At 48.0% G+C, this 25,378-nt stretch overlaps 2 protein-coding genes across 4 annotated transcripts; one reads left to right on the top strand and one right to left on the bottom strand.

Annotated features, from left to right (window-relative positions):
- Positions 1-1,654: 1,654 nt before the first annotated feature.
- On the bottom strand, positions 1,655-10,895 carry LOC102386789 (GTPase IMAP family member 8-like). 3 transcript variants are annotated; one of them, XM_006034547.1, is made up of 6 exons: positions 10,634-10,895; positions 7,503-7,583; positions 5,339-6,231; positions 5,214-5,267; positions 3,641-3,689; positions 1,655-2,596 (listed from the first exon to the last, which is right to left on the bottom strand). In XM_006034547.1, the coding sequence occupies exons 2-6, from the start codon at positions 7,537-7,539 to the stop codon at positions 1,782-1,784; spliced, it is 1,848 nt and encodes a 615-aa protein (XP_006034609.1). In that variant the 5' UTR covers positions 7,540-7,583; positions 10,634-10,895; the 3' UTR covers positions 1,655-1,781. The 3 variants fall into 3 exon arrangements, with proteins under 3 accessions (XP_006034609.1, XP_006034610.1, XP_006034611.1); XM_006034548.1 differs by lacking the exon at positions 5,214-5,267 and having other exon boundaries at positions 1,655-2,599; XM_006034549.1 differs by lacking the exon at positions 5,214-5,267.
- A 1,440-nt stretch (positions 10,896-12,335) lies between these two features.
- Positions 12,336-17,764, top strand: LOC102386542 (GTPase IMAP family member 5-like). The gene is made up of 3 exons (XM_006034546.3): positions 12,336-12,504; positions 15,342-15,393; positions 15,880-17,764. The coding sequence occupies exons 2-3, from the start codon at positions 15,348-15,350 to the stop codon at positions 16,548-16,550; spliced, it is 717 nt and encodes a 238-aa protein (XP_006034608.1). The 5' UTR covers positions 12,336-12,504; positions 15,342-15,347; the 3' UTR covers positions 16,551-17,764.
- The last annotated feature ends 7,614 nt before the right edge of the window (positions 17,765-25,378 follow it).

Raw genomic sequence — 25,378 nt, 5'->3', positions numbered from 1 at the left:
TTATACAGGGAGGGCACCACTGCCCTGCTAAAGGTGGTGCATGCAGGCACTTTGTAAAATGGGGCCAGAGGTGCTATGAACTGCCTGAACCCTGGCCACTCAACTAGGGAGAAGGGCTGGCTATCCAGAGCAAGCATCTCCCCAATGCACTGGGTGATCTCGCTCACCTTAGGAACATGCCCCACGTTCTGTCCACCTTTCCCCAATGGTCCAGGGTGGCCTGCCTCTGCTTTGGGGGAAGAGGGATTTGGAGCAAGTGGGGGGCTTCCCTTTTGGCACGCTTGCACTGGTGCCAGGCTGAGCAGGAAGAAGGAGAAGGAGGTGGTGCCTCCTCAGATACAGCAGCATGGCCATGGAGGAGAAGTGTCTCAAGTCCTTGCCATGACTCATGTGCTTTCAGCAGTGTTGGCAAACCTGGGATCATCTGCCACCTCCAACTGATCCCACACTACACTACTCCCCTGCTTCTGTGTTGAGGGTGAGGATCCTGCCTTTTCCACTTTCTCAGCAGGCTGAGGCTGAACAGCAGGAGGAGCTGTCTCAGCTGAGCCACTTGCATCCACAACCTCAGCCTCCTCCAAGGTGCTGCTTTCCAGAGGAGACCTGAGTCTAAGGGAAACATGAGGGGTGTGGAGCACAAACTCTGATTCTCCCTCAGTCCCCAGAATTGCCTGAGCCAGCACGCTCAGCATCCCTGGTTCCAGCTCCAGCTCCTCCTCTGGCAGTGGGAGGCTCACGCTGAGAGCTGACATTGGGGTGGAGGAGGCAGTGATTCCACGGCTGGTGCCCACTTCTGGACTGAGCAGGGGTGGTGCACGTGCAGGGACATCAGATGCAGACACTGCTCCCACCGCCTGGCTTCCACTGGCAGCACTGATGTCATGGCTGCTCGGGAAAAGAAACGTCTGTGTCTGGGATGGTGGGGGGAGGAGGAGCTTGCAGCTCTAGCTCTCCCTCTACCCCCATTCCTTCCCCTGCCAGCAGACCTGGCACCTGCCTTTCCAGCACGCTTCATATTGATTTTTTCCTGTGCTGCAAAAGGTGTGTGTGTGTGAATCCTTTTTTATATAGGTCTATCTTGTTCTCCAGTGAATAGCTGTGTCTGTCAAATTATTTGTGTGGCTTCCTGTGTTTCAATTTATTACCTGTGTCTTGTTCTTCTGTAAATATCTGTCTGTCTTCGTCTGCTGTGATTTTTTTTTTTTTTTCTATATTCTGGGTGGGTGTGTGCATGTGTGCAAGCAATCTGTCCCTCCCTGCACAGTGATAGGCTACACTAGCTGGGAAAACACAACTGTCTTTTTGCAAAGTTTCCAAAAATTAATTCAAAGAAATAAATTTAATTGTAATACTACTAATAATTGAATAGAATAGCTAAGCTAAGATAAGCTAAATCCTAACCATTCCTTTATAACGTGAAAAAGGAGCAGGCAGGTCTCAGTCACAGTGTTCCTCTCTCACAGTCGCTGACAGGAAATGAGCTGCAAAAGGCAGAGAAGGGCTGGAAACAGAGGCTTTCATGCTTTTTGTTTTTATTCCCACCCCACAGATGCTGCCATGGAAAGGTAGACAGAGAGAAATCCTTCTCGCTGGCTACCTACAGACCTCAGTCTTCCCCCCCCCGACCCCGCTGCCCCTCCCTCCCCTCCTCCCACTTTCCATCCCTCCCCCGCTCCCCCTCCTTCTTCTAATTGCCTCAAAATGGCCGAAGCATCTGAAGTGGATCTTAAGTGCTTTGGATGCCCCCGACCCGCTCCGGACACCATTGGTGGAATCCCACTTCAATCCGGAAGTGCCGATTTGGACGCCGAAGCATCTGAAGGGACTCCGGATCCAAGGTGGGATTTGAAGCCTTGCACAGCCCTGTTAAACAACTTCCATCCATCATGTTGCCTAATAGTTGCCTCAGACTTTCTCCTGTCTCTCATTTGCACTCCATTCTCTTCATTCAACATGGTATCCAGGGCAGACTGATTATTGGGGCAGTACTTGCCCCCATTCTCCTTCACTATTTCCTCAATCAGTTCCATCAACAATTTGACCTGTGCTTCCCGCTCTGCTTCTGCTGCTTTGTTGTTGAAAGCACAGTATCGGTTCTTGCAGGCTTTAATCAATGTTCGGAGCTCTTGGTTATCTGTGTTTTTCACGTATTCATCCAGGGAGCCATCCCCTAAGTCTTCTTTCCGAGTGAATAAAACAATTGTGAACGTCAGAGCCTCACGGCCAAAGATTGCTTTTACTCGCTCCATAGCTGCCTTGTCTTGCTCTGTGTAACGGCCCAGCTGGGTCACCAGCACCAGAGCGTGGGGGCCTGGATAGGAGAGTGCGAAGCAACAACCAAATCCACGTGAAATTTCGGGCCCATGGGTATTTGGGTCAAAAATGTTGGCAGTGTCAATAATCACAACTTCACGCCCATTCCACAGCATGCTTCCTTGGGCACATTTCCAAGTTACTGATTTTGCCCCAAGTTTCGACTCAAATTTTTTCTCCCCAAGGATGGTGTTTCCCGTGGCACTTTTCCCAACTCCAGTTTTACCAACAAGGACAATTCTCCATGCTGATTCCTTTGGGTTCTGGCTGCCTTCCTCTTCGGCTGCTGGGAATGAGTTTAACAGACTGAGAACATCATTGCACAGATAATAAATTAATTGAATACAACTTAGGGTTTGTGTTGTGCTAGAAAGTGTCACTGTTTTGCAATATTTCTCTCATCATTGTTCCTGCGTTGTGTTCCCTGCCTCAATTGTGTGATGTTACATGAAGGGAAAGAATACAATAACTTCCCTCTGGAGCATAATATAAGAACATCAGAACTGCCATTTACTGGGTGCGTCACAGCATGGACAGCGCTAATCTGCTACTGCACAGTATTGGTAATTGCAGCACTTAAAAGATGTTTGCTGGTGCTACTGCACAGTAACTCAGATTACTGCACATTTATTTAGTACTTGCTTATACAGGTACTAAATAAATGTGCGGTACCCACTGTGCAGTTGTCATTTGTAGACGTGACCCCTAGTTCTTGTGTTGTAAGAGATACTACATGAATCCCTATTGCCTTCCTCTTCACCATTTGGTGTTTTGTAAACCCTGCTCATATCTCCTCTCAAGCGTCTCTTTTCTAAACTGACCAGGTCTGGCCTCTTTAGTTTCTCCTCAAAGGAAAGCCTTTCCATCCCCCTTGTTGTCCTTCTCCAGACCGTCTCTAGATCTCCTCTATCATTTTTGAGGTCTGGTGACAGAATTGGGCACAGTATGCAAGGCGCAGACACACCACGGATTTATAAAGGGACATGACAATACTTTCAGTATTGTTTACAATCCCCTTCTTAATAATCGATGACATTGTGTTTGCTTTTTGATGGCTGCTGAGCACGGAGCTGATGTTTTTCGCAAACTGTCTGTGCTGACTCCCAGATCTCTTTTCTGAACAGGAAAAAGTGAGGTATGTAGCTTTTAACTGGTTAGGAACAAGCCATCAGGAATTCAACAGAGCAATTGAACTGCAGAAAGATCACCAGGGCAATAAAACAGACCCCTCCCCCAAATACTGGGAGATGAGTGTTGGAGTCATGTTTCCTGGAAGTCTTTTTCTGCCTTTTCCCCCAGACCAGAGGCTCAAGTGTTGCTTTCTTACCTGGGGGAGTTGGTGCATCTCTTTGTGGCTGCAAACATGGCTGAAATATCTGTAATAATAATAAATAACATGCATTAATAAGAAGAAAAATAATATTGTAATCTTTTTTTTTTAAATGCATGTATGGAATTTCAGAAGGAGCTCAGGGAAGAAATTTGCTTCCACTCCTATCAGGTCCCTCTTGAATGTATTTACACTTCTTGGTGAGTACTGAAATGACTGTAGCAGAAAATGAAACCTTTTCCTTTTCCATGCACATACCAGATCTCCCAAACTGCTGCCCATTAAGAAAAAAAACCAAACTTCCTGGCATCTCTGTCAATTTAATAAAGCTTGTGCTGAGATCTAGGTGAGGAAACATCCCAGTAGTTCTGAGCTGAGATAGTAATGGGGTGATTTGGAGAGAGCAGAGAGCTTTGCTGCTGACTGCCTTGGTTTGGGACTGCATCATTTCTCAACGGGGAGTTGAACCAAAACTGGCCTGCATGCCGGTGAGATGCAAATCAGTCACTTTTCATTGTATCCCACTTCTTGAGACACAACAAACCAACTCGATCCTTGCCCTGAGTAGCTGTCTAACAGCACTTAATGAGGTGTGCACAGCTGAGCCCAAGCTCTGAGTAACGTAACATTGCTCAAGCAATACCGATGCCGTGTACACAACGGAGGGACCAGGTGTTCCTGCACCCTTGCCTGTTGTCATTTGTAAAACTGAAACGGACACAGCCTTGCTTGTGAGTATCTTAAGCGGTGTGAACTGGAGCCTGGTGATGGGCCTGAGATAAGAACCATCACAGAGGAGGATGTGAAGTGTTCAGAGCTGTGCCATGGGGCACATAGAGGAAAGTTCTGCCTCCCAAGCCCTCTCCTCCACTTCTCTTGTCCTTACCAAACTCTAGCCTGCTCCCTGCACTGTCCCTGCCTCCTCTCTCAAGCCCTTCTACCTGCACTGACCCAGCTGAGTCCTTTCCACTCGGGCAGGAAGGTAGAGAAAGGGCCCTGGGTTCTGCCAGAGGCAGAGAGAAGGGATGTGCCTCAAATGAGAAGTTTGAAAATAACCGACCAGCCACAACTGGATTCTACTTCAGTTCATTCCTTCCAGCACCCCTCTGCCAGGAGATCGACTGAACCCAGCTTGCTGGTCACGGACAGACAGCTGTTTCTAACTACCTGAAGGAAGAGTTGGCGCTGGAGGAAAAGATGGTGTCACATGAGAAAAATCCCCATCCTTTGCATGCCCTCCCCTCCCCACAAGAACTGTAAGGGAGACATTCCCCAGCCAGGGCAGCATGAGAACTCACTTTCACTCTGTTCACTCAAAAAGTAGTAAAGTTGTTAACCAAGCTGGTATTTAATAACTGCCCCTTGAGAAGAGGGATGTTCAGTAAACTGTCTAAGGCTCTTTCCTCGCTCATAAAAAACATTTGCCTTGGCCGAAACAGTGGTTCTCATGCTTTTTAGACTCAAGGCACCCCTAATAACTTTTCTGAATTCAGCTGCACCCCATTTAAGAATCACTGGGCTAAATTTTCTGTCATATTGTCAAGGAAATGTCAGCAACTTTGAGACTTACAATTACTTCTGACTTCAGTGGGTCAGGAGAGTCTGTAGCCTGACAGGAGCCACCCTAGAAAGATTCAGCACAATTTGAGCCCTGGACTTATATCAACAGATATGAGTGAAAATAACATTGCTTACTTTTCCAGCATCAGCCACAGCTTCTTCATTGACTCTCTTCATGGCTTCATCACAATCTCTTTCTTTTTCCTCTGGTTCTGTCATTGTGCTTTTTTGATCTTTCAGCTCCCCTTCTAGCACTTCATTGATCTTGTCCAACTTTGTCCTTTCTGTCTTTAATTCTTCTGACCCAGTCCTTGATTCTTCTTCTCTGTTTGCACAGTTTTCATCAAAATGGTATGGTCCCTCTTTCACTTCTCTATAGGACTCCCCTGATACCTTTACTTCTGTAATCTTATAACATTGCCCTCCATGCTCCTTCATCAGTCTCTCTATCATGCCCAGAAGCTCACTGAGCTGGGCATCCCGGTCTTCTCCTGCTGCTTTGTTGTTGAAAGCACAGTATCGATTCCCACACTCTTGAATGAGATGCTGAAGATCAGCTTTACCTAAGGCTCCTATGTATTCACTCAAGGGGTCATCTGCCAATTCCTCTTTCCGGGTGAATAAGACAATTGTGTGCTTCAGTGCTGCTTCTCCAAATATCTCCTGTACTTTCTCCACTGACTTCTTGTCCTCTTCAGAGTAGTAGCCCAACTGTAGTACCAGCACCAGAGCATGGGGGCCTGGGGAAGAGAGCTGGATGCAGTGACTGATCTCTTTTGAAGGATTTCTATCAGGGTCTGTTGTATCATAAAAGGCAGGAGTATCAATAACCACAACCTCCTTCCCTTTCCAGGTGCATCTTGCCTTGGCACAAGTCTCAGTGACTGACTTTGGACTGGCTCTGGAATTAAACACCCTCTTGCCAAGGATGGTGTTTCCAGTGGCGCTTTTCCCTGCTCCAGTTTTCCCCACAAGGATGATTCTCAGCTCTGATGCTCCAGTGTGGCAGTTACCTTCTCCTGGATCAGCTGGGAACAAGTTTGACAGATTTAGAGATTCATAGCAAGAAAACAGAGGTAGGACTCAAACTGGGTGAATGTTTCCCAGGGAATAACTAGGAATAATGGGTGCAAACTAGAGGAGAGTAGATTTAGGTTAGACATTAGGAAGAAATTTTTACAATTAGGATGGCCAAGATCTGGAATGGGTTTCCAAGAGAGGTGGTGCTATCACCTAGCTTGGAGGTCTTCAAGAAGAGGCTAGATAGGCGCCTGGCTGAGGTCATCTGACCTCTGTCCTCTTTCCTGCTAGGGGCAGAGGTTGGACACGATGGTCCATTGTGGTCCCTTCCGACTACAATCTATCAATCTATGAATGATGTTTAACAAATGATTCGTGTATCTTAGTTTACTGCATTTCCATATTGTGATTGTCCAACAAATGGATGAGTGTACCAATAGGAACTAAAGTGTGCTCGTGTCTGCTGCCGAGTCTAAACATGTTGTGCCAGGAGGTTTATGCCTGGATCCCAGCCACAACCTCACGCAAGTACTCAACTACAAGCACAAGGCATCCCAGTGAGTCCAAGAGGGAGGAAAGTTGAACATGGCAGTGAACATTTGAGGGCCAGGGACTTTTCTCTCTATTCTGTGCTGTGAATTATGAGTGACCAGTCTGGATTCCAAGGAAGGCTATGTTTTAATTAACAGTTTGGTTTATCTTTGAATCTTGGAGGTACAGAATTTTCATCAAAAATCTTCCTCTCCCCATTATAATTCTTTCAGATATATCACATGCTTCAAGCACAGACTAGAAGGGAGGTATGTAAAAACCAACATCTGTGGATATCTGGAGGATATGGCCAACATCTGTGAAAACCATCTTCGCTATGGAGTTGCTGCTGTAAAACATTTATTTTTATACCTTGTATTTATTTATCACTTTTGAACAAAAAGACTATAAATAGTAAACTAAATAGCATTGATGAAGTCAAGCTGTAACTGGCTGGACAACCTCTCAGTATTCATGAGCACTAACAATTAACAAGGAGTTTTTAAAGACCCAGTTAGATAAAGCCTTTGCCAGGATGATCTAGTTGGGGATGGTCCTGCTCTGAGCAGGGGGTTGGACTAGATGTGACCTGGATTAGATTACCTCCTAGGATCTCTTCCAACCCAAATTTCCTATGAGTCTATGATAATCAAACAATTTTAAATCTATTGTCACAGATATTTAAAAATAGGCTGTAAGCTGATCTTAGAAGGCCAACCAAAATTTTTCCCTTATTTCTTTTTCTCACCATGGCCGGTTTCTTCACCTCTCCTCTGATTTGCCATCTTCAGCTGAAATATTTGGGATGAAGCCAATGTTATTTCCAAACCTGGAAACACAGAAGACCCTCTTTATTCCCTTTGAAGCTATGGAGCATGTAGCAACATCTGTGTTCATAAATGAGGAATTCTTATAGCAAAAAATTAATCTGTAGCCCAGTTCCAGAAATTGCTGACTTTAAATGCTGTTCTGACAAGTCAGTCTAATTGTCAGAGTTGAGGCTATATATCATATAAAAAGAGATGAAGCAATGGTGAGTATGCCTTCTTCAGGCTCTGCAATGTCTGGACTTTGCAAGTCTGCACCCTAATGCAAGTCTGGACTTTGTAGCTGCCAGTAATGAAAGTACTGTGAGTATAACAAGGTAAACTAGAAGTTTTCTGACTCAATCTGGCAATCTCAAAGAGAAAAATGGTGAATGCAATTTGGATGCACAAATATTATCACCAGTGCATAGAACAGGAACATTACAACCAGCCCTCCACCCCTGTCCCCTCATGCACACACACTCACTTCAGAAGTTACAGTAGTAGACTTGACCATAGAAGTTTCTCCCTTGCCATAGAAAGTCTCCCTATCCATTTTACAGTCACCATGTCTCAACCTTATAATTGTGAAGGGAAGCTTATAAGTAAATGGATGTAGTGTCAACCTTATAATTGTGAAGGGAAGCTTATAAGTAGATGCATGTAGTGTCCCCTGCCTGTATCGGCTGAGAGCCTGAAACAAAAGCTCTGAGAAGCTGATCACTTAATGCCAGAGGACTCAGCAATTCCATGCTAGGAAATCTGTAGCTTTCAAGGTACAGCTGGGATTCACCATGTGGCTGAGGTAAAGCACCCAACAGTCTGTTTTCTGCCTCTCATCCAGTCTTGTCTGCCCTTCCTAATGAAAAGCATGCATTTTTGTGGCTGGGGGCTGGGAATAAAGGCTATTTCAAGGCCACAGAATATATTAATGTTACCTAAAACACCTCATTTTTGGAAAAATATAAAAGAATTGGGGGGGGTGGGGGAGGAGTCATGCTCCATAGTTCAGGCAATATTGGGTCCTGTGCCAAAAGCCATGATTCAGCAGCTTCATTAGATCTCAAAAGTGTGGGCTATGCTTCCCCATATTGCACCATTTCCCTGGAAGAACACTAGGAATTTAAGTCAAGGTTATGATGCTCAGGCTCGTGGGTCTGAGGTCCCTAAGGTTGTTAAACAGGCACACTGCAGAGCTCCTGCACAGTTCAACACCGCTGCAGTAGCATGAACTTGAAGAACGTTTTCTTAAGGACTAACAGTCCCCCCCCACCTACATGTGCAAATTATTATTTATGAAAGGAAAGGCCTTCTGTCAGAAGAGGCTGAAGCCTTCCACTTCAACGCCACACAGAAAGTGCCTTTTGGACAATAGCTGCTACTTCCTATTGTTCTCAGCGGGGTTTGGGGTCACGCATGGTGCAATCCAGCCTGATGGGCACTCTCCAGTCTCTCCAAAGGGAACAAGAGCACTGACTCCCTGTAGCAGGGAGGGTCCCTGCTCCCTTCACTTTATCATTGCAGTGCTCCTCTCCCCACTTGGGAGCCCAGGAAGTAACCATCTTCCTCCAGGTTAAAGTAGACCTATGGGATGCAATGGTTGTTTTGAAAGGGGACAGTTTAATTAAGAATGGTCTCTGGCCTCAGTCATATCGGACCAGATTCAGTGCCCCACAACTTATTAAGCACATCACTCAATGGCATAGCATCACATCCCCTCAAAGGCTTCACCTAGACGGACTGACCTCTGGGAACAGTTCTATTCCTCAAACAAAGAAACTCAGGCTAAGCATCAAAACAAGAAACATTTTCTGCTGGTAGCTGCAATTTCAGGAAGTTTGTTCACTTCCCTGCTTCTGGCCCTACTCAAGGAGCCCATCTCCCACTTACAGGCACTTCCTCATCTGAGCCATTCACTGGCTTTATATTCACTGCCTCCTTTTCCAGCTGGGTCTCCTAACTGAACTGGACAGGCTATCCTTGGTAGACATCCACTGGAATCATGGGAAGATGGCAGCCATTTTGAAAGAAATAGGTAATTTAATAGCAGCCTTCCACTGGTGGAAGATGACAGGACAAGGAGCAATGGGCTCAAGTTGCAGCAAGGGAAGCTGAGGTTGGATATTAGGAAACACTTCCTCATTAGGAGGGTGGTGAAGCACTGGGACAGGTTACCCAGAGAGGTGGTGGACTCTCCATCCTTGGAGGTTTTGAAGACCCAGGTAGACAAAGCCTTGTCTGGGATGATGTAGTTGGGGCTGGGCCTGCTTGGAGCAGGGGGTGGACTAGATGTGACCCCTTGAGGTCCCTTCCCCCCTCATTTTCTATGATTCTGTGATTCTATGAAATAAACAGAACCTAGCATGAGAGCAGATGGCCTAAGAAACACTTTAACAATACAGTCAGTTCCCCCAACTAGTCATACAATGAGCCACTGATAGAAATCTAGTTTTCAATGGGTTTGAGACTGGTTAAAGAGAAAAAAACGTTGAATTTTTGTGTGTGTGTGTGTGTGTGTGTGTGTGTGTGTGTGAAAGATCCTGTAAATGTACTATACACCGGAAAGACAATGCATGCTGATACAGTACAACTTTGTCTAGGCCCCGATACACATGTGCAGTAGGCAATGACTTATTATAAGACATTCTTAATTTTGTATTGCAGTTCTCTCCATTCCCCGTCTTGCTTTAGCTAAAACTCTTCTCACCACAAGACATATGGTCAGCACTGGATGCTGCAAAAGGAACTCAAGTTGCTAAGAGTTGTACAAAACAGCCTGACCTTATTTCAACAACGGAAATAGATCTTTACTAAAGCCCTTACTCTTGTCTCTTGGATGTTTCAGCCCCTCTTTAGACTGAAAGTCAAATAGTTTTTACATATACATGCCAAATTATGAGACAGATTCAGTTTCCTCACTCTCATTTCCTTCTGCAATTAGCTGGCACATTCTTGCACGGCTCCTCAGACACGTTTTCTCACATTTAGCCAAGCTACACACCCACACGCACACACACACACACATACACACACATACCCACACGCATACACACACATCGTGTAGAAAACATACCTTGTGTTTGTCTTACAAAGCCCTCTGCCTTCTACGTCATTTTTTCAGGCTGCTGCTTCTTTACGGTGGCCGGGACCTCAGCCGAATACTTCTATTTGTAAAACAGTTTCAGATTCTCTTCCGTTGAAGGCGAGGGTCCCGAAGACAAGAGTTCAAGCTCTGATCTGGAAGTAAAGAGGAGACCAATGGTTCAAAAATCCCCTTCTCTCCCAGAAAATGAAACAATCAGCCACTGTTGTGAATGTGCGTTTGTGCAGATCCAGAGCTCACAGACACAAGGGCAGGCGTGAAAGGGAAATGGTAGAGCTTTGACCTCTAGTGTTCAAGGGAGGAATGGAAAGCCAGCACAACATTTCAGAGAAGCAGGACATTGCCTGCTGTGGTTCTCCTGCTTTACCTGTGCATGTAGGTCTGTGTTGGGTGTTAGGTCTGTGTTGTGTCAGGGTTGAGGGTAGTCTTACGTCGAGCTGAGATGATGGTTGCATGGTCCTGCCTCAGGCAGGGTGTTGCACTGGACGTAACCTCTGAAGATCCCTTCCAGCCCCACTTCTCTATGACTGTGACAGCCACGCTACAAATACAGAGTAGTGAGTTGACCCACCACCTGTAATACCTGCCTCCGCAGGTTTGCATCCAAACACCCCACTTGTCACAACATCTCCACTATCCTCACAGCCCCTGTCCTGCCCACACCCCTCACCCATAGGGCAGCCACCGTTTTACTGTAGGCCCAGTTTTCAACTCACTAGAAATAATGCAAGGTGACAGCCACCTTTACTAAGGGCAACCTCATCACCATGCATCATGGAGGGAGATGGCTGCCAGCTTGCTGGCAATAACAGCAGATGGCAACCACTCATAATAAAAATGGTCAATTGGCACCTAAAGGCAAGAAGAAGAAAATCACCTCCCAGAATGGCATTCAGATCACAAGAGTTGACCACCCCACACCTCCAGTCTTGCTGTGAGGGGGGAAATGCTTGGGAGCAGAAGGTGGGAAGGTCATCTTGCACCTGGACTGGCTCCGTGTGGAGAGCCTGTGATGTAAGAAAAAGGCGAAGGGAGCCCCCAGGTGAGGAACTGCGTTCATTCGTAGTGTTAATTCTCCATGTGACTCACTAGTGAGCACAGTACGATTTGGTGAGTATTTATTCACCAAGGCGCCCCCGGGGGTTACAAGAAATAATGGCCACAAGCTAGCAGAGAGCAGATTTAGACTGGACATTAGGAAGAACTTCTTCACGGTTCGAGTGGCCAAGGTCTGGAACGGGCTCCCAAGGGAGGTGGTGCTCTCCCCTACCCTGGGGGTCTTCAAGAGGAGGTTAGATAGGCATCTAGCTGGGGTCCACTCTTTCCTGCCCATGCAGGGGGTCGGACTCGATGATCTATTGAGGTCCCTTCCGACCCTAACATCTAGGAATCTATGAATGAGAACGCCCTTTCCTCACATGCTTGACACAAGCGCTCTCAGCTCTGCCGAGTTATCCCAACTTTAGGGCCAGAGTCCCTGAGCTCACTGCAAGTCCCTTTGAAGAGGCTCCTGGGCGTGAGGTATTGATCAGTACAGAGGTTTTGCAAGGCCTTTTTGCTTTATGTGCTGTAGCCTATTTGAAACCCAATAGCCCCTCCCACAGCCAGACACCCAAGGAAACTAGAATCGTTGCCTTTCTTGGCTCGGTTTCACTCTCAGTGCTGGCATGTTTTTGCTGACACTGAATGACTTGCAAACTGAGAGCTGGAGGACACGGGACACAATCCCACCCATTAGGATGTAGGAGCAGCTGTCAGCGTGGACAGTGGGATGAAAATGGACTGAAGACAGCTCAAAAGACAAAGTCACTTGTTCTGTGAGGCGAGACAGCAGCCCAAAGGTAGCAGTTGTGTCTGCATGTGTGTGTACTGTTGCCTGTATGTATACTTGCAAGTACAGTACTTGCTTTTGACTTATTATCTCTTACGTGCATGAAAGGAACAGTTGTCCTTGGTCGTGTTGCGCAGGGGAGTTGCTCCATCAGTGTTAAACAGTGCTGGGAGCCTGAGGGGTTTCACAGCCTGAGTTTTGATGATTTGACCCACTCAGAGAAAATACAAGTCAGAAAAATTTTTGAAAACCCAAATCATTTCCAGCATGTCTAAACCTGCTTCCACAAAAAGGAGTAACTTTCTGATCAGGCAAAAGCTGGAGGTTTATAAAAACCATCAGACGACCCCAACTTATCCCCCAAGTGATTCAGAGAGCTGCTATTCATGGGTCGATTTTCCAAAAGTGGCTACAGGAAAGGGCACTTTCCTGTTTTAAGACACACATCATGGACCCATTAGAGATTGACTTGTTCAGAAAGGCAACAACCTACTTTGCTGTTCCAAAGGGGCGGATCGGGGCATGCAGCAATTGCACTGATCCACTGCCATTTAATTGTGACTGAAGAATTTGCAATGTCCTTAATACAGTTAGCTCCCTGCACATTAGCTCTTCCTCTTGCATTACCCAGTGTTCTTGCTTTACTTGGCACTCAGGACAGGTCCCAGAGGACTTGTTAAGGGCCAATGTGGTCCCTATTTTTGAGAAGGGGAGAAAGAAGGATCCGGGTAACTACAGGCTGGTTTGTCTCACCTCTACCCCTGGGAAAACCTTTGAAAAATTTATCAAGGATCACTTTTGTGGAAGTCCAGCAGGAAAAATAATGCTGAAAGGCAACCAGCACGGAGTCATAGCAGGTAGATCCTGCCTGACAAACTTTGTTTCTTTTCACAACCAGGTCATAAAATGCTTAGATGCAAGAGTTGAGGTAGGTGTCATTTATTTGGGTTTTAAAAAAGCCTTTGATACGGTGTCTTATCCTAGTCTCATAAATGAGCTAAATGGCTGTGATGTAGATGATTACATGGTCAAGTGGGTGGTGAATTGGCTTAGGGTTCACACCCAGACAGTGGTGGGGGACGGGTCAGTATCGACCTGGAAGGATGTGGGCAGTGGGGTGCTGCAAGGTTTGGTCCTTGGACAGGTGCTGTTCAATATCTTCATCAGTGACTTGGAGGGGGTGTGGAAAGCACTCTGTCCAAATTTGAAGATGATACCAAAGTATAAGGCAAAATAAACACACTAGTGGGCAGGGAACAGATTCAGATGGATTTGGACAGGTTGGAAAAGTGGGCAGAACAGAATAGGATGCAGTGTAACAAAGCTAAGTGCAAAGTGCTGCACTGGGGGAGAAGGAATCACCAACACACACAGACTGGGAGGTGACTTCTGAAGCAGCACAGCAGCAGAAAGGGATCTCGGAGTCATAGTCAACTCCAGGATGAACAGGAGACATCAATGTGATGAAGGGATCAGTAAAGCTAACCACACATTATCATGCATCAGTGGGTGCATCACAAACAGGTCTAGGGAGGCGATCCTTCCCCTCTATACAACATTGGTCAGGCTGCAATTGGAGTACTGCATCCAGTTTTGGGTTCTGCACTTCAAGAGGGATGTGGACAGCTTGGAGAGTGTCCAGAGGAGACCACTCATGTGGTTAGGGGACTGCAGGTAAGGTCCTATGAGGAGAGATTGAGGGACCTGATCTCTTCAGCCTCCAGAAGAGAAGGCTGAGAGGTGATCTAGTGCCTGTCTATAAATACATCGGGTGGGGGACAGCAAGAAATAGGAGATGCTCTGTTCACCACAGCACCCCTTGGACTTACCAGAAACAACAGCCACAAACTGACAGAGAGAAGATTTATATTTACAAGCGGGAATAGGGCTTCCCACCGAGTTGCATGGAGGTGCAGACAGTCCGAAAGGCAGGGCGAGGATGCAGGATGACCTGGATAGGCTGGAGAAATGGTCTGCAATCAATGAGATGAGATTCAGCAAGGACAAGTGCAAAGCCCTGCACTTGGGATGGAATAACCACAGGACCAAATAGAGACTGGGGAATGACTGGCGGGCTGCAGGACTGCAGAGAAGGACCTGATGGTTACTGCAGCCCATAGGCTGAACGTGAGCCAACAATGTGCTCTTGTGGCAAAAAAAAAATAAAGCCAGCAGCATCCTGGGTTGTGTTAACAGGAGCGTGACTTGCAAATCGAGGGAAGGGATTCTTCTTCCACTCTGTGCAGCACTGGTGAGGTCTCTCCTGGAGCGCAGTGTCTGGCTTTTGGCCCCGCACTTCACCAAGGATGTGGACAGATCAGAAAGAGTTCAGTGCAGAGCAACAGAAGTGACACGGGGTCTGGGAGGCAGACTTATTGGAAAAGGCTGAAAGTGTTAGGCTTGTTTAGTCTGGAGGAGGGAAGACTGAGAGGGGATTTGATAGTAGTCTGCCAACCCCTGAAGGGCATTTTACAGACAGGATGCAGATGGGCTTTTCTCTGTGGCTGTAGGGAACAGGACTAGGAGCAGTGGCCTCAAGCTGCAGCAGGGGAAACTGAGGCTGGAGTTGAGGAGGAACTTTCTGACTCAGAGGGTGGTCCAGGACTGGAATAGGCACTGAGAGAAACTGTGAGGCCTCCAACCATGGAGATTTGCAAGAGCCGGTTGGACAGACACTTGGCTGGGGTGGTCTAGTCAGGGAGGGTCCTTCCTTGAGCAGGAGGCTGGAGAAGATTTGATCCAAAGAAACTTGGGGTTGGCAATCTGAGTTTTGCTGAGACTGCTTTCCATACTCTGCACCTGTACGTTCATATTTGTAAGTAACTCTCTGCATTGCGAATGTTTCAGGTCCACATGGACAAGAAAGAAAAGAATAAAGGATCCAAGAAATCCAACCAGGGTAAGACAATGATGCTTGCAACTCTTTGGAGACCTCCCCTTCCCTTTTCTGCTCAGCTCAGGCTTCCCTAAAGTATGACCGCGTGGATGCACATTGCATAGGTTAATCCTGCTTATAGCAAGCACTGGGCAAACACGGCAAACTCACCTCCACCCTGCTGGAAAGTGCTGCTGCCACTCCGGTCTTGGCATCCACGCAGCACAGCTCCATCACTGGGCCACAGACCCAGCTCCCCTCTGCTGCCCTGTCTGTGTGGGCCCTTCTTGGAGACCACCAACTCCAATAGTTTTTATGAGTGAGCAATCATTGAGGCCAGGGTAACATTCAATGTCACAATACGGTGATGCATTAATTAACAAACGCACCACAAGTCTTTCCATGCAAATTGAACACAGTGAGTATAATTATGAACAAATCTTGCAGTTCTCTACTGCTCCTTTTCCTGTGTGTGCTGCTTTTCTGACTCTGCCCCCTTGTTCCCAACAGCACAGGAGGGTGAAAGCCAAGAGCCAGAGGATTCAACATGGAGAATTGTCCTGGTTGGTAAAACCGGAGTTGGGAAAAGTGCCACAGGAAACACCCTCCTCGGGGACAAAAAGTTTGAGTCCAAACTGAGCCCACAGCCCGTCACTGTGGAATGCAGGAAGGAGAGTCGGAAATGGAAAGGACACGAGTTTGAACTTATTGACACTGCCAACATCTTCGATCCAGAAATCAGTAAGTTGGATGCTTTCCCAGAGATCGAAAACTGCTGCCAGCTCTGTGCACCGGGCCCCCACGCTCTGGTGCTGGTGACCCAGCTGGGCCGTTACACTAAAGAAGATGAGGCAGCAGTGAAGGCAGTAAAGCAGATTTTTGGTCGTAAAGCCAAAAAGTTCATGATTGTCTTATTCACTCGGAAAGAAGACTTGGGCGACGGCTCCCTGGAGGAGTATGTGACAAAGTCTAAAAACAAAGGTCTCCAGAAGCTGATCAAAAGGTGTGGGAAACGGTACTGCGCTTTCAACAACAAAGAGACTGGAGGAGAGTGGGAGAACCAGGTGGAGGAGCTGATGCAGCTGGTTGATAAGGTGGTCAAGAAGCATAAGGGCAAGCCCCTCATAGATGAGTCGATTTCAGAAGGAGGCATGCCTGACAAACTCACTGAAAAACAGTGAGCTCCTTCACGCAAAAAACTGCCAGAAAGAGGTGGTGGCTGAAAAGACCCTAAAAATGTCATAATTTCTCATTTCACTGCTCCCTTGATTTGCTTCCTGCACAGCCTGTTGTGAAAAGCCTTTCCCTGACACACCACCAAGACTGCATTGCTTCCTCTCCCCACCTTCACGATGGCAGCGGGGTAGTGCATGTATGCCCGAACCCAGCAGGATAGGCCAGACTTTTAATGTGCGAGAACACTCAGTCTTACTAACTAGTTTAATTGTTAACACTGAATTACCAAAAATAGTGGAGTGATGCTCTAGCTGTGATGGTGCACAAATTATGCAAGAGGCAAGGAGCTCTTAGGCTGATCTCTTTTATTGGATCCACTAGGTAGACAAGCCTTTAAATGCAAGACACTCCTCCTCAGGCATCTGCACAGAGGCAGGTAGGCACAGCAAGGCACAGGCTTAAGAAGATGTTGCTGTGTAGTCTGGCTTCTTTTTTTCTTTAGATTGCAGATTTTCCACCGTAAGCAGTGGATTTTGATATCTTCTGTGCTGCGGTAGGGTAAGAGATGTTACAGCTGAGATGGTCCAGAATGGAAACATTAAACTGTGCTTGAAAGGTGAGTGACGTTGTACCTGCCACATCAGCCAGACACAGTCAGAGGGAAGAAGAGACTCATTAAACTGCAAACGTGATACCGTTTCATTTGGCAGCTTATTCAGAGAGAGACATTGACCAAGAGAGTGTCCTAGGGAATAACGTCTGTCGGGGACAGGATGGCAGTTCTCAAATCTAAGGCAACCTGCGTTATGGCAAGAGGGCACAACGATGAATGATATTTCTGAAGGTGTGAGCCTGGAGCAAATGTGAATTCCTGTATGCAAATACTCCCAGGACACCAGAAGTAGGATGATAACAGGAATTAGCTGTCCCTTCAAAAACTCCTCCAGGACAGACAGGTCTGTGCAGCTGTATCCTCTCTGCACAGCTCGCAGGAGAGAGAGAGATTAAAGCTAGCAGGACTGTGACTGGCTGCCTCATGTCATACCTCTGGATCGCCGTGCTGACAAAGCCTTTCTCGTTTCAAGGACAAGGGTTTCACTCCTTAGTGCAGCATTCCCTTCCCTTCCCCAACTAGTTCTGACTTTTCTTTCTCTCCCTCTCTATTCCCTATAGACAAGAATAAGCAAGCTCAGACTTAGGATAAGCTTTAACATTTTTTCTTTCTTTTTTTCTTTTTTGGTAGCAAGTTTTTGGTTTTGGATATCCACTGTTTTATATTGGATAATTATTAGGTTTGTATTGATTTTTACTGTTGTATATTGTATTATTATCATTTTCGTATTGATTTTTATTGTTTCATATGGATATTGTATGGATCAGGCCTGTGTTTGTAAATGAACTAAAGTCATGTCAAGTTTCCATTTTAGATGTCAAGCCTCCATCTTGTGTCCTTTGCCTGGGCATCCCATGTTGCAACAATATGATTCATTGTACCCCTCCCATGTAAATTGGTTCCCGGATGAATGAGACTGATTGGGAATGATTGAAATACAATGGTAGCAGGTCTCTACTGAACGGCCTGTAATGACTGGGCCATCACCTCACATTGATTCATCCAGGAACCACGGACCTCACCAAGGAACAGAGACAAGATCAGCATTTGAAAGACAAAGACCCTGCAGAACCAGCAACTCGCCCCTTGTCCCCACCATTACAGACACCCGAAACTGCACATCCCTGCATGGAGGACACATGCTCAGTACGCCAGGGGCTGACCCTTGCCTGGGCATGCCTCCTGTCACTAGGGTCACACACGGTCTGCCCCTATAAAAAGGAGCAGTGAAGACAGACTCAGTGGGAACACCATTTCCATTCGAACCAGACCAGCTTCATGTCATCTATCCACCCGAGACGCCCTGCCTGAGACACCCTCTGGACAACACCGAGCTGAAGGAGACCCCGACTGGCCATCAAGGATCAACTTCCAGCTTGGGATAGGTAGATATTACCTGCATACCTCCTTCTACAATTTGGACTCTCTCTCTCTCTCTCTCTCTCTCTCTCTCTCTCTCTCTCTCTCTCTCTCTCTCTCTCTCTCTCTCTCCCTCCTCCCACACTTCAGTGGACTTCTGCCACTGCACCAAGACTCTCTAACCCCTGCTGCCATTGTGGGTGGGTGGGTGCAAGGGAACCAATAAAACATTGTGTCACCATCTCCCCTGTTCAATAAAACCACTGTCATTTGCAACCCTGAGTTGGGTGATGTTTTACTGAATCCCCATCCCTTCCTTATCTTAAATTCCAGCCTGGTTCTCTCTCTCTCCCAGCTCCGCCCCCCCCACTAGTTTCCCGATCTCCTCCCAATTCTGTCTCCCCTTTTCTGCCACCTCTCAGCCTCTCCTTGCTTTCCTGCTGTCCCTGATGCCTTTCAGCCTCCCGTGCCATCTATTGCCTTCTCTCTGTAACTTTCTGCTGCCTTTCTCTGCTTTCCCACTGCCCTGCCACCTTTCTGTCTGTCCTGCCACTTTTCCTGTGATTTTCTGCTCTCCGTCTCTCTCTTTCCAGACTTCCCTCCCACCTTCTGTAGTCCTCCCCACCACAGCTTTCCAGGTCCTCGTGGCTCTCCTGCAGTTTTCTCCAGCAGCTGGAGCCTTTGTCCAGCTCCCAGCACCTACTGCCACTCCCTGCAACTTTTCTAGCTGCCCAAAAGCCATCCTCTGGCTCCCCACACCCAGAGCATCTCTTTAACACCCACACTTTCCCTTAGTCCCATTTTCCCCTCTCCCCACTTACCTTTTCATCTCCCCCATAGCTCTGGCTCCAGACCCAGCTTCTGTGCTGGCATCCCTCCCCTGTTCTGCAGGCTTTGGGTGTTGTCTTTTAATCAAATAAAATCTATTAACTTAAAGTTACCCCCAGCCTCAGTTCTTCGGCCCAGGCCCCTCTAGTCTACCAGTTCTAATCCCAGTCCCAGTGACTTTCACTCCCTACACTTCTACTTTCTTACCTTAACCTTTCCCCAGGTACCCCAAGTACACCAAGCACATACATACATACATATCACAACACCCAACTTAGGAATTCACCTGTATGTGTAGGTGGGTGGTATGTGTGTGAATTAGTGAATATACATATATATACATATATAGATATCATTGTGTGTGTGGTATATGAATTAGTAATCTATGCATGTGTATTGGATGTGCAGGTGTTGATTGTAGAGGTCTTCCTGAGATCTTTGCAACAGAAAAACAGCTCTATTCTTTTTCTGTAGTCCAAAAAAGACTGAAAACGAAGAGCTGACCTTTTCCAAGTCTATCCAGGCATGCCTTCAGTCTGAAAAGGTTGAGAACCACTGGCTTATAGCACAACACATGTTACGTGCTGAGTGCCACGTATGTGTGCGCTCCTGCCGGGAGGTGGGTCTGCTCCACGCTGTGCATCATTCATTGCTGCCTGCTGGTCGGCATTCAGTCAAGCCCCTGTTTGACGTCATAAAGAGGGTTGTTCTGGTGCCGGGCTGTTCTTCCCGGGACAAACCAACCCCTGCCAAACACGACCGTGGGCAAGAGCAGCTGCCACCCAGTCTCCGCAGCAAGTCACCCACCACTGCCAGCTGTCCCCAGACCATCCTCAAAACACCTTCATTTGGGGACTGTGAGGTTGGGTGCGTGGGCCTCGGCCAGCCCCTGTTCCCAGGAGATCGGTGCAAGGGTTGGGGTGTCCACGCCCTACAGAACAGGATAGTAATGGCTCTTCTTCCACCCTCTGCCCATTGGGGCTGGGAGCAGAGGCGGAGGCAGGACAGAAGACCCTGTCCGGAGCTGGACGTCACCGATGCAGACTCCCGCACCCAGTCGGAGCCCAGCCTAGTCTGCACTCAGGCTCCTTTCCATGGGGACTGGGGGAGCTGACATGTGTGTGGCGATTAGTCTAGACACTGTGCTGCCATTCCCACAGTACCACAAATGGCCTGAAACAGGGAACCCCACCTCTGCCCCTTCCTGGTCCAGAGGGCTGCCAGCACCCAGCTGCTTTCCCCATGGGAAGGCAACAAAGGTGAGAAATAGGAAGGATGTGCCCTCCTTCCTCCCCAGCACCAAGAGGGGCAATGTCTCCTTGCCTTCCAGTCTTGCTTTCAGCGCCTGCAAGGTCTCCAGCGCAATGTGGGCTGCAGCGTATTCCCAGGGGAGAATTTCCTGCATTTAAATGAAAAGGGAAACGAGGAAGGCTCTCAAGTAGATCCGAACTGGGCATGGCCACTGTGGTCACTTGATGCACAAGTGGTGTATTCGGAGTTGTGCAAAGTGTGACTGTGGCAATCCTGATCAAATTATGGACCACATAACGACACTCTGCCCTCAGTACACGTTTGATGGTGACATTGCAGAGATACATTCCCTTTCCTCAGGAGCCAAATGATAATAAGGCCTAGACCAAACAAAGTCAGGTCCATCTGCAAGGCTTAGGTTGCAGTGTAGAGAAGGAACAGAGCCGCAGATAGCGGCCCTGGCATCGGGGCAGGAAATGGGCAGCCTGCCACTTAATTACATCTATTAATTAATTAACAACAAGGCATAGCAGACGAGAAGGCAGGCGGTTGGCCCATAACAGGTGGGCAGGGCCACCAGTAGACGGACCCCAAAGAGGTGCCACTGTTACAGATGTGTATGTGGATCTGGAGTGCACAAGAGGCTAGCTAAAGAGGCAACTGTAATAATCAAGGCACTAAAAGTGCCTGAAGGAGCAAAAGGTACAGCAGTGGGGGTGGTGGGTGTGAGCTGGATCTCAGAGGTGAGAGTGAGAAGACCTGCAGAGCGAAAATTTCCAGTGCAAAGTAAATCTAATCACGACAAAGGATTTGGGTTTTGAGCTGCAAGGGTGCCCAGCACTGAGAGCAGAAAGGCTGAATCGGCGGCAGAGCTGAGGGGAGGGATAGCTAGGGCAGCAGCTCTGGGCACTGCCTTTGTGGGCTGGCACAAAAGCAACTTCCCACACCCTAACCCACATAACACATGACACCACTGACTAAGCACACATCTGAATGGTGTGTACATGTGAGCCTGGGATGCAGGTCTCTTGGCCTGTGCTGTCTGGTTGGGGTACACATTCCTTTTCCAGCCTGGCCTGCTCTGACCTCTGAAGAGAAATAGGAGAGTGGCAGCAGGAGCAGTGCTCCCTGCTACAGCAACCCTGCCCATATCCCATGTGGCCTGGCTGGAGAAGCCTAGTCCTGTGAGCTCAGGCTATTGGGCTGCCAAAATGCAGCCATTCCAGGCAGATGAACAGGCAGAAGGCACAGGAAGTGTCCTGCCATTTCCTCTGGACTGTGCCATGGGAGATGTGCCATGTGCCCTCCCATGCACTGATACAGAGGAGAAACCTGTAAGAGACCTTATATAGACTAGCTTTCTTGCCTACCTGAAGGGATGGCATGTGCTCACCTCTGTGGCATTTGTGTACCTCTAGCAAAACACAACATTATTTCATCTGATCAATTCTGAGAATTTTGGGGGTTGCTCAAGCCATCAAAGGACAGATCCGTATTGACTGATGAGAACTGGAAAGCCAGAAAAGCCTCTTCTCCTAAAATGTTTGGGTCCCTCTGGAAACAGAGGTTGTGGCAGTTACCTTCCAGAGGTCTGTACCAGGCCTCTCAGTTTTGGACAACAGAGAGGAGAGGCAGTGACCTCAAGATTGAAGTTTAGGGTAAGACTTAATGGACCCCTCACCCCACAGTGCCCAGACCTCACATGAACCCCATAACCCCCTTCACTCCCCCAAGCAGGCCTTGCATGCCAGCTCCAGCAATGTTCATTCAGAAAGTGCTGATTTGTTGAGGCCATAGCATGTAACATGAAACATCTCAGGTTCAACAAGGCTTGGCTGACTCCAAGTCAGGGGTGTCCCAAGCCCCGCCTGGATCTATCTGGAAGCCGGGAACCCCGGTTTCTCTGCCGTTGATGAAGAAGCATGAAAACTAGAGCTGTGCAAGGCTTTGGACTGTGCTTTGGATCCAGAGAAGCTTTGGATGCTTTGGCATCCAAATCAGCATGTCCAGATGTTAGGTGCTGCATTGTTAGGCTGCAATGGCACTGCCATTGTTAGGCTTTCTGAAGTGGTTCAGCGCTCCCGAAGTACTTCGGAAAAGCTTTGTAGGTGCGTCGGAGATCCAGCCATAGGCTATAATGGGGAATCAATTAAATATCTATAACTTTGTTGTTTTTTGTCTGATTTGGATGAAACTTGCAGGAGTGGCAGCCTATATTAAGAGCATGAAGCCTGCCAAGCTTCAAGAAGATCAGTGCAGATGTTTAGGAGGAACTGCACTGCAAATTCTTGAAAGCAAAACTCATGTTACATCTATGTGTTACAACACAGCGGGGTGAAAACTGCAGGGATGGTGGCTCCTGGTGAGGCCATAAAGCCTGCAACGTTTCAAGAAGAGAGGTGCAGGGGTTTGGGGGGATCTGCCCCTCAAGCTGCTGACAGGCAAAACTCGTGACATAGATGACCCTGTGTGTGTTAAGGCACGGCTGGCTGAAAACTGCAGGGGTGGTAGCCCCTGCTAAGGCCACAAAACCTGCCAAGTTTCAAGGAGATAAGTGCAGGGGTTTGGGGAAAACTGCACCTCAAGCTGCGGACAAGCAAAACTCATGACATGGGTGACACCATGTGTGTTAAGGCGCAGCAGGGTGAAAGCTGCAGGGACAGTGGCCCCTGCTGAGGCCATGACACCTGCCAGCTGTTGAGGAGATTGGTGCAGGGTGGTTCTGGGGCACATGATTTGTGAGGACAGGCTGAGGGAACTGGGTTTATTCTGTCTGGAGAAAAGAAGGCTGAGAGGGATTGAACAGCAGCCTTCAACTCCCTGAAGGGTAAAAGGATGGAGCTGGGCTGGTCTCAGTGGGGGCAGATGACAGAACAAGGAGCAATGGGCTCAAGCTGCAACGAGGGAAGTTGAACTTAGCTATTAGGAAAAACTTTCTCCTTAGGAGGGTAGTAGAGCACTGGAACAGGTTACCTAGAGAGGTCAGTGGCAATTCATAGCAGGTGCACAGGGGTGCACGTGCACCCCCTGAGAACACTGCTACACCCCCTGACCAGCTGTGCCCACCACTTATGAGATGGGCGGGGGGTGGGGCAGGTGGGAGAGCTGGTGCCCCCCTCCAAGTGCCAGCCAATCACTACAGCCACTCCCAGAAGCAGCTGCAGCAATTGGCCACAGCAATCAGCCATTGTGGGATCAGCCACAGGGGACCCCCCTCAACAGGCAGTGAGATTGGCTGCACAGGGACTCCCCGCCCGGGTCAGCAGGACTGGTCGCAGGGGGGGCACGTGCCCCCCCAGACTAAGGCAGGACCAGTCACCCATGAGAGAGACGGCCTCCACTCCACTGCGGACTCTATCCTTGGAGGTGTATAAGACTCAGGCAGACAAAGCCTTGGCTGGGATGCTGTAGTTGGGGCTGGTCCTGCTTTGAGCAGGGGGTTGGACTGGATGTGACCTCCTGAGGTCCCTTCAACCCTCATGTTCTATGATGCCTTGTTAGATAGATAGATAGATAGATAGATAGATAGATCCTGTTTCAAACCAAACCCACATTTCAAGAACAGCAGATGTTCCACAAAGTAGACATTGTGCTAGTTGGCCAGTCAAGAGAGGAGATTATGAGTGCCTTAAAAGGGTCTTGTCTTTATTGGCTAAAAGAAGCTTATGATAGTGTATCTGGGAAATCCTGCACAGAAGTAGGGATGCAGGATTAGATGATAGGGGAAGGTCAGATCTGTGAGTCATTGACATACGTGCAGAAGGGGAGCCATGGGAGTGGATGAGAGTGCCCAGGGCAAGTGAACCACTATAGGGCAAGAGAGAGCAGGAGGAGGAAGAAACAGAGAGGAAAAACCATGAGGACCAAGCCATAGTTGCAAGGAACTAGGTACAATCTGCACTCTAGGCAGCAGGGGAGATGTTAAATCAGATGATGATCAAGTAATGCTCCCGAGGTTTGGCTCAGAGCTGGTCATTAGGGATGCTGGTGAGAGCAGCATCCGCGGGGTGGTGCAGGAGGAAGCCAGACTGGAGAAATATCCCAGAAAGAGTGAGAAGTCAGGCTACTTTCACAATGCATCAGCTCTTGCAGGGACAGGCCACGGCCACAGTCTCATAGCCTTCTGACAACTGTTTTTCTGAGGTTTACCAACCTGCTCAGGAAGTTGCCTCCAGGCACATTTTTCACCCATAGTTCACAATGCTATCAAGATCTGAGGTTTCCTGTTATGTTCCACCCAGCATGTAATCAGACTCGTAATTTTCTGCTCTGACTTTTAGGGACCATGAACACCATGAGCCTGCTGTGCTACAGCTGTGAAAACCAAAGCTACAGCCGTGTCTCTACCAGGTGGATTTGAAGCTAGTAGCAAAGGTGAATACACTTGCCTCAGTGGTCCTGAGACCAGAATTGGGTGCTCAGAAGCAAAACAGATCAGCAGCTGCCCCTGCCAGGGAGTTACTTCTTTTTTCCCCCAGCTCAAATATGAATAAGACCCTGAGAGAGAACTTGAACCAGAGCCTCTGTTCATTTCCACAGTTAAGCATGCCCAGAGATTTTGCCTCTACCTCTCACTGCTACCATCAACACCCAGCAGGCAGGTTAGAGTGAGAGATATTCTGACACTGATGGAGGAGTCAGGGCCTCTGACTGACGTGGTCTGAGTGTTTCCTGAAGGCATGCTCTCCTGCATCCTAGTGCTGTGAATCTCTGTTGCTCTCACAGAGAGTGAGTGTCCCAGAGATCCAGACTCTCTCCAACTGGTTGAATATACAACCACTT

The sequence above is a fragment of the Alligator sinensis genome, unplaced genomic scaffold (assembly GCF_000455745.1).
Source record: "Alligator sinensis unplaced genomic scaffold, ASM45574v1 scaffold524_1, whole genome shotgun sequence".
NCBI classification, from domain to species: Eukaryota; Metazoa; Chordata; order Crocodylia; family Alligatoridae; genus Alligator; species Alligator sinensis.
The sequence above is the reverse complement of the archived record's forward strand: the minus strand, read 5'-3'. Positions and strand labels throughout refer to the sequence as shown.

What these genes read in the sequence shown, in the direction of transcription:
- LOC102386789 (XM_006034547.1), bottom strand. Translation starts at nt 7,539, where the DNA reads ATGGCAAATCAGAGGAGAGGTGAAGAAACCGGCCATG. An exon ending in AGGTGAAGAAACCGGCCATG is followed by an intron (nt 6,232 to 7,502) that starts GTGAGAAAAAGA and finishes ACTTGTTCCCAG; the next exon opens with CTGATCCAGGAGAAGGTAAC. An exon ending in CACTGAAGTCAGAAGTAATT is followed by an intron (nt 3,690 to 5,213) that starts GTAAGTCTCAAA and finishes TTATTATTACAG; the next exon opens with ATATTTCAGCCATGTTTGCA.
- LOC102386542 (XM_006034546.3), top strand. Translation starts at nt 15,348, where the DNA reads ATGGACAAGAAAGAAAAGAATAAAGGATCCAAGAAATCCAACCAGG. An exon ending in ATCCAAGAAATCCAACCAGG is followed by an intron (nt 15,394 to 15,879) that starts GTAAGACAATGA and finishes TGTTCCCAACAG; the next exon opens with CACAGGAGGGTGAAAGCCAA.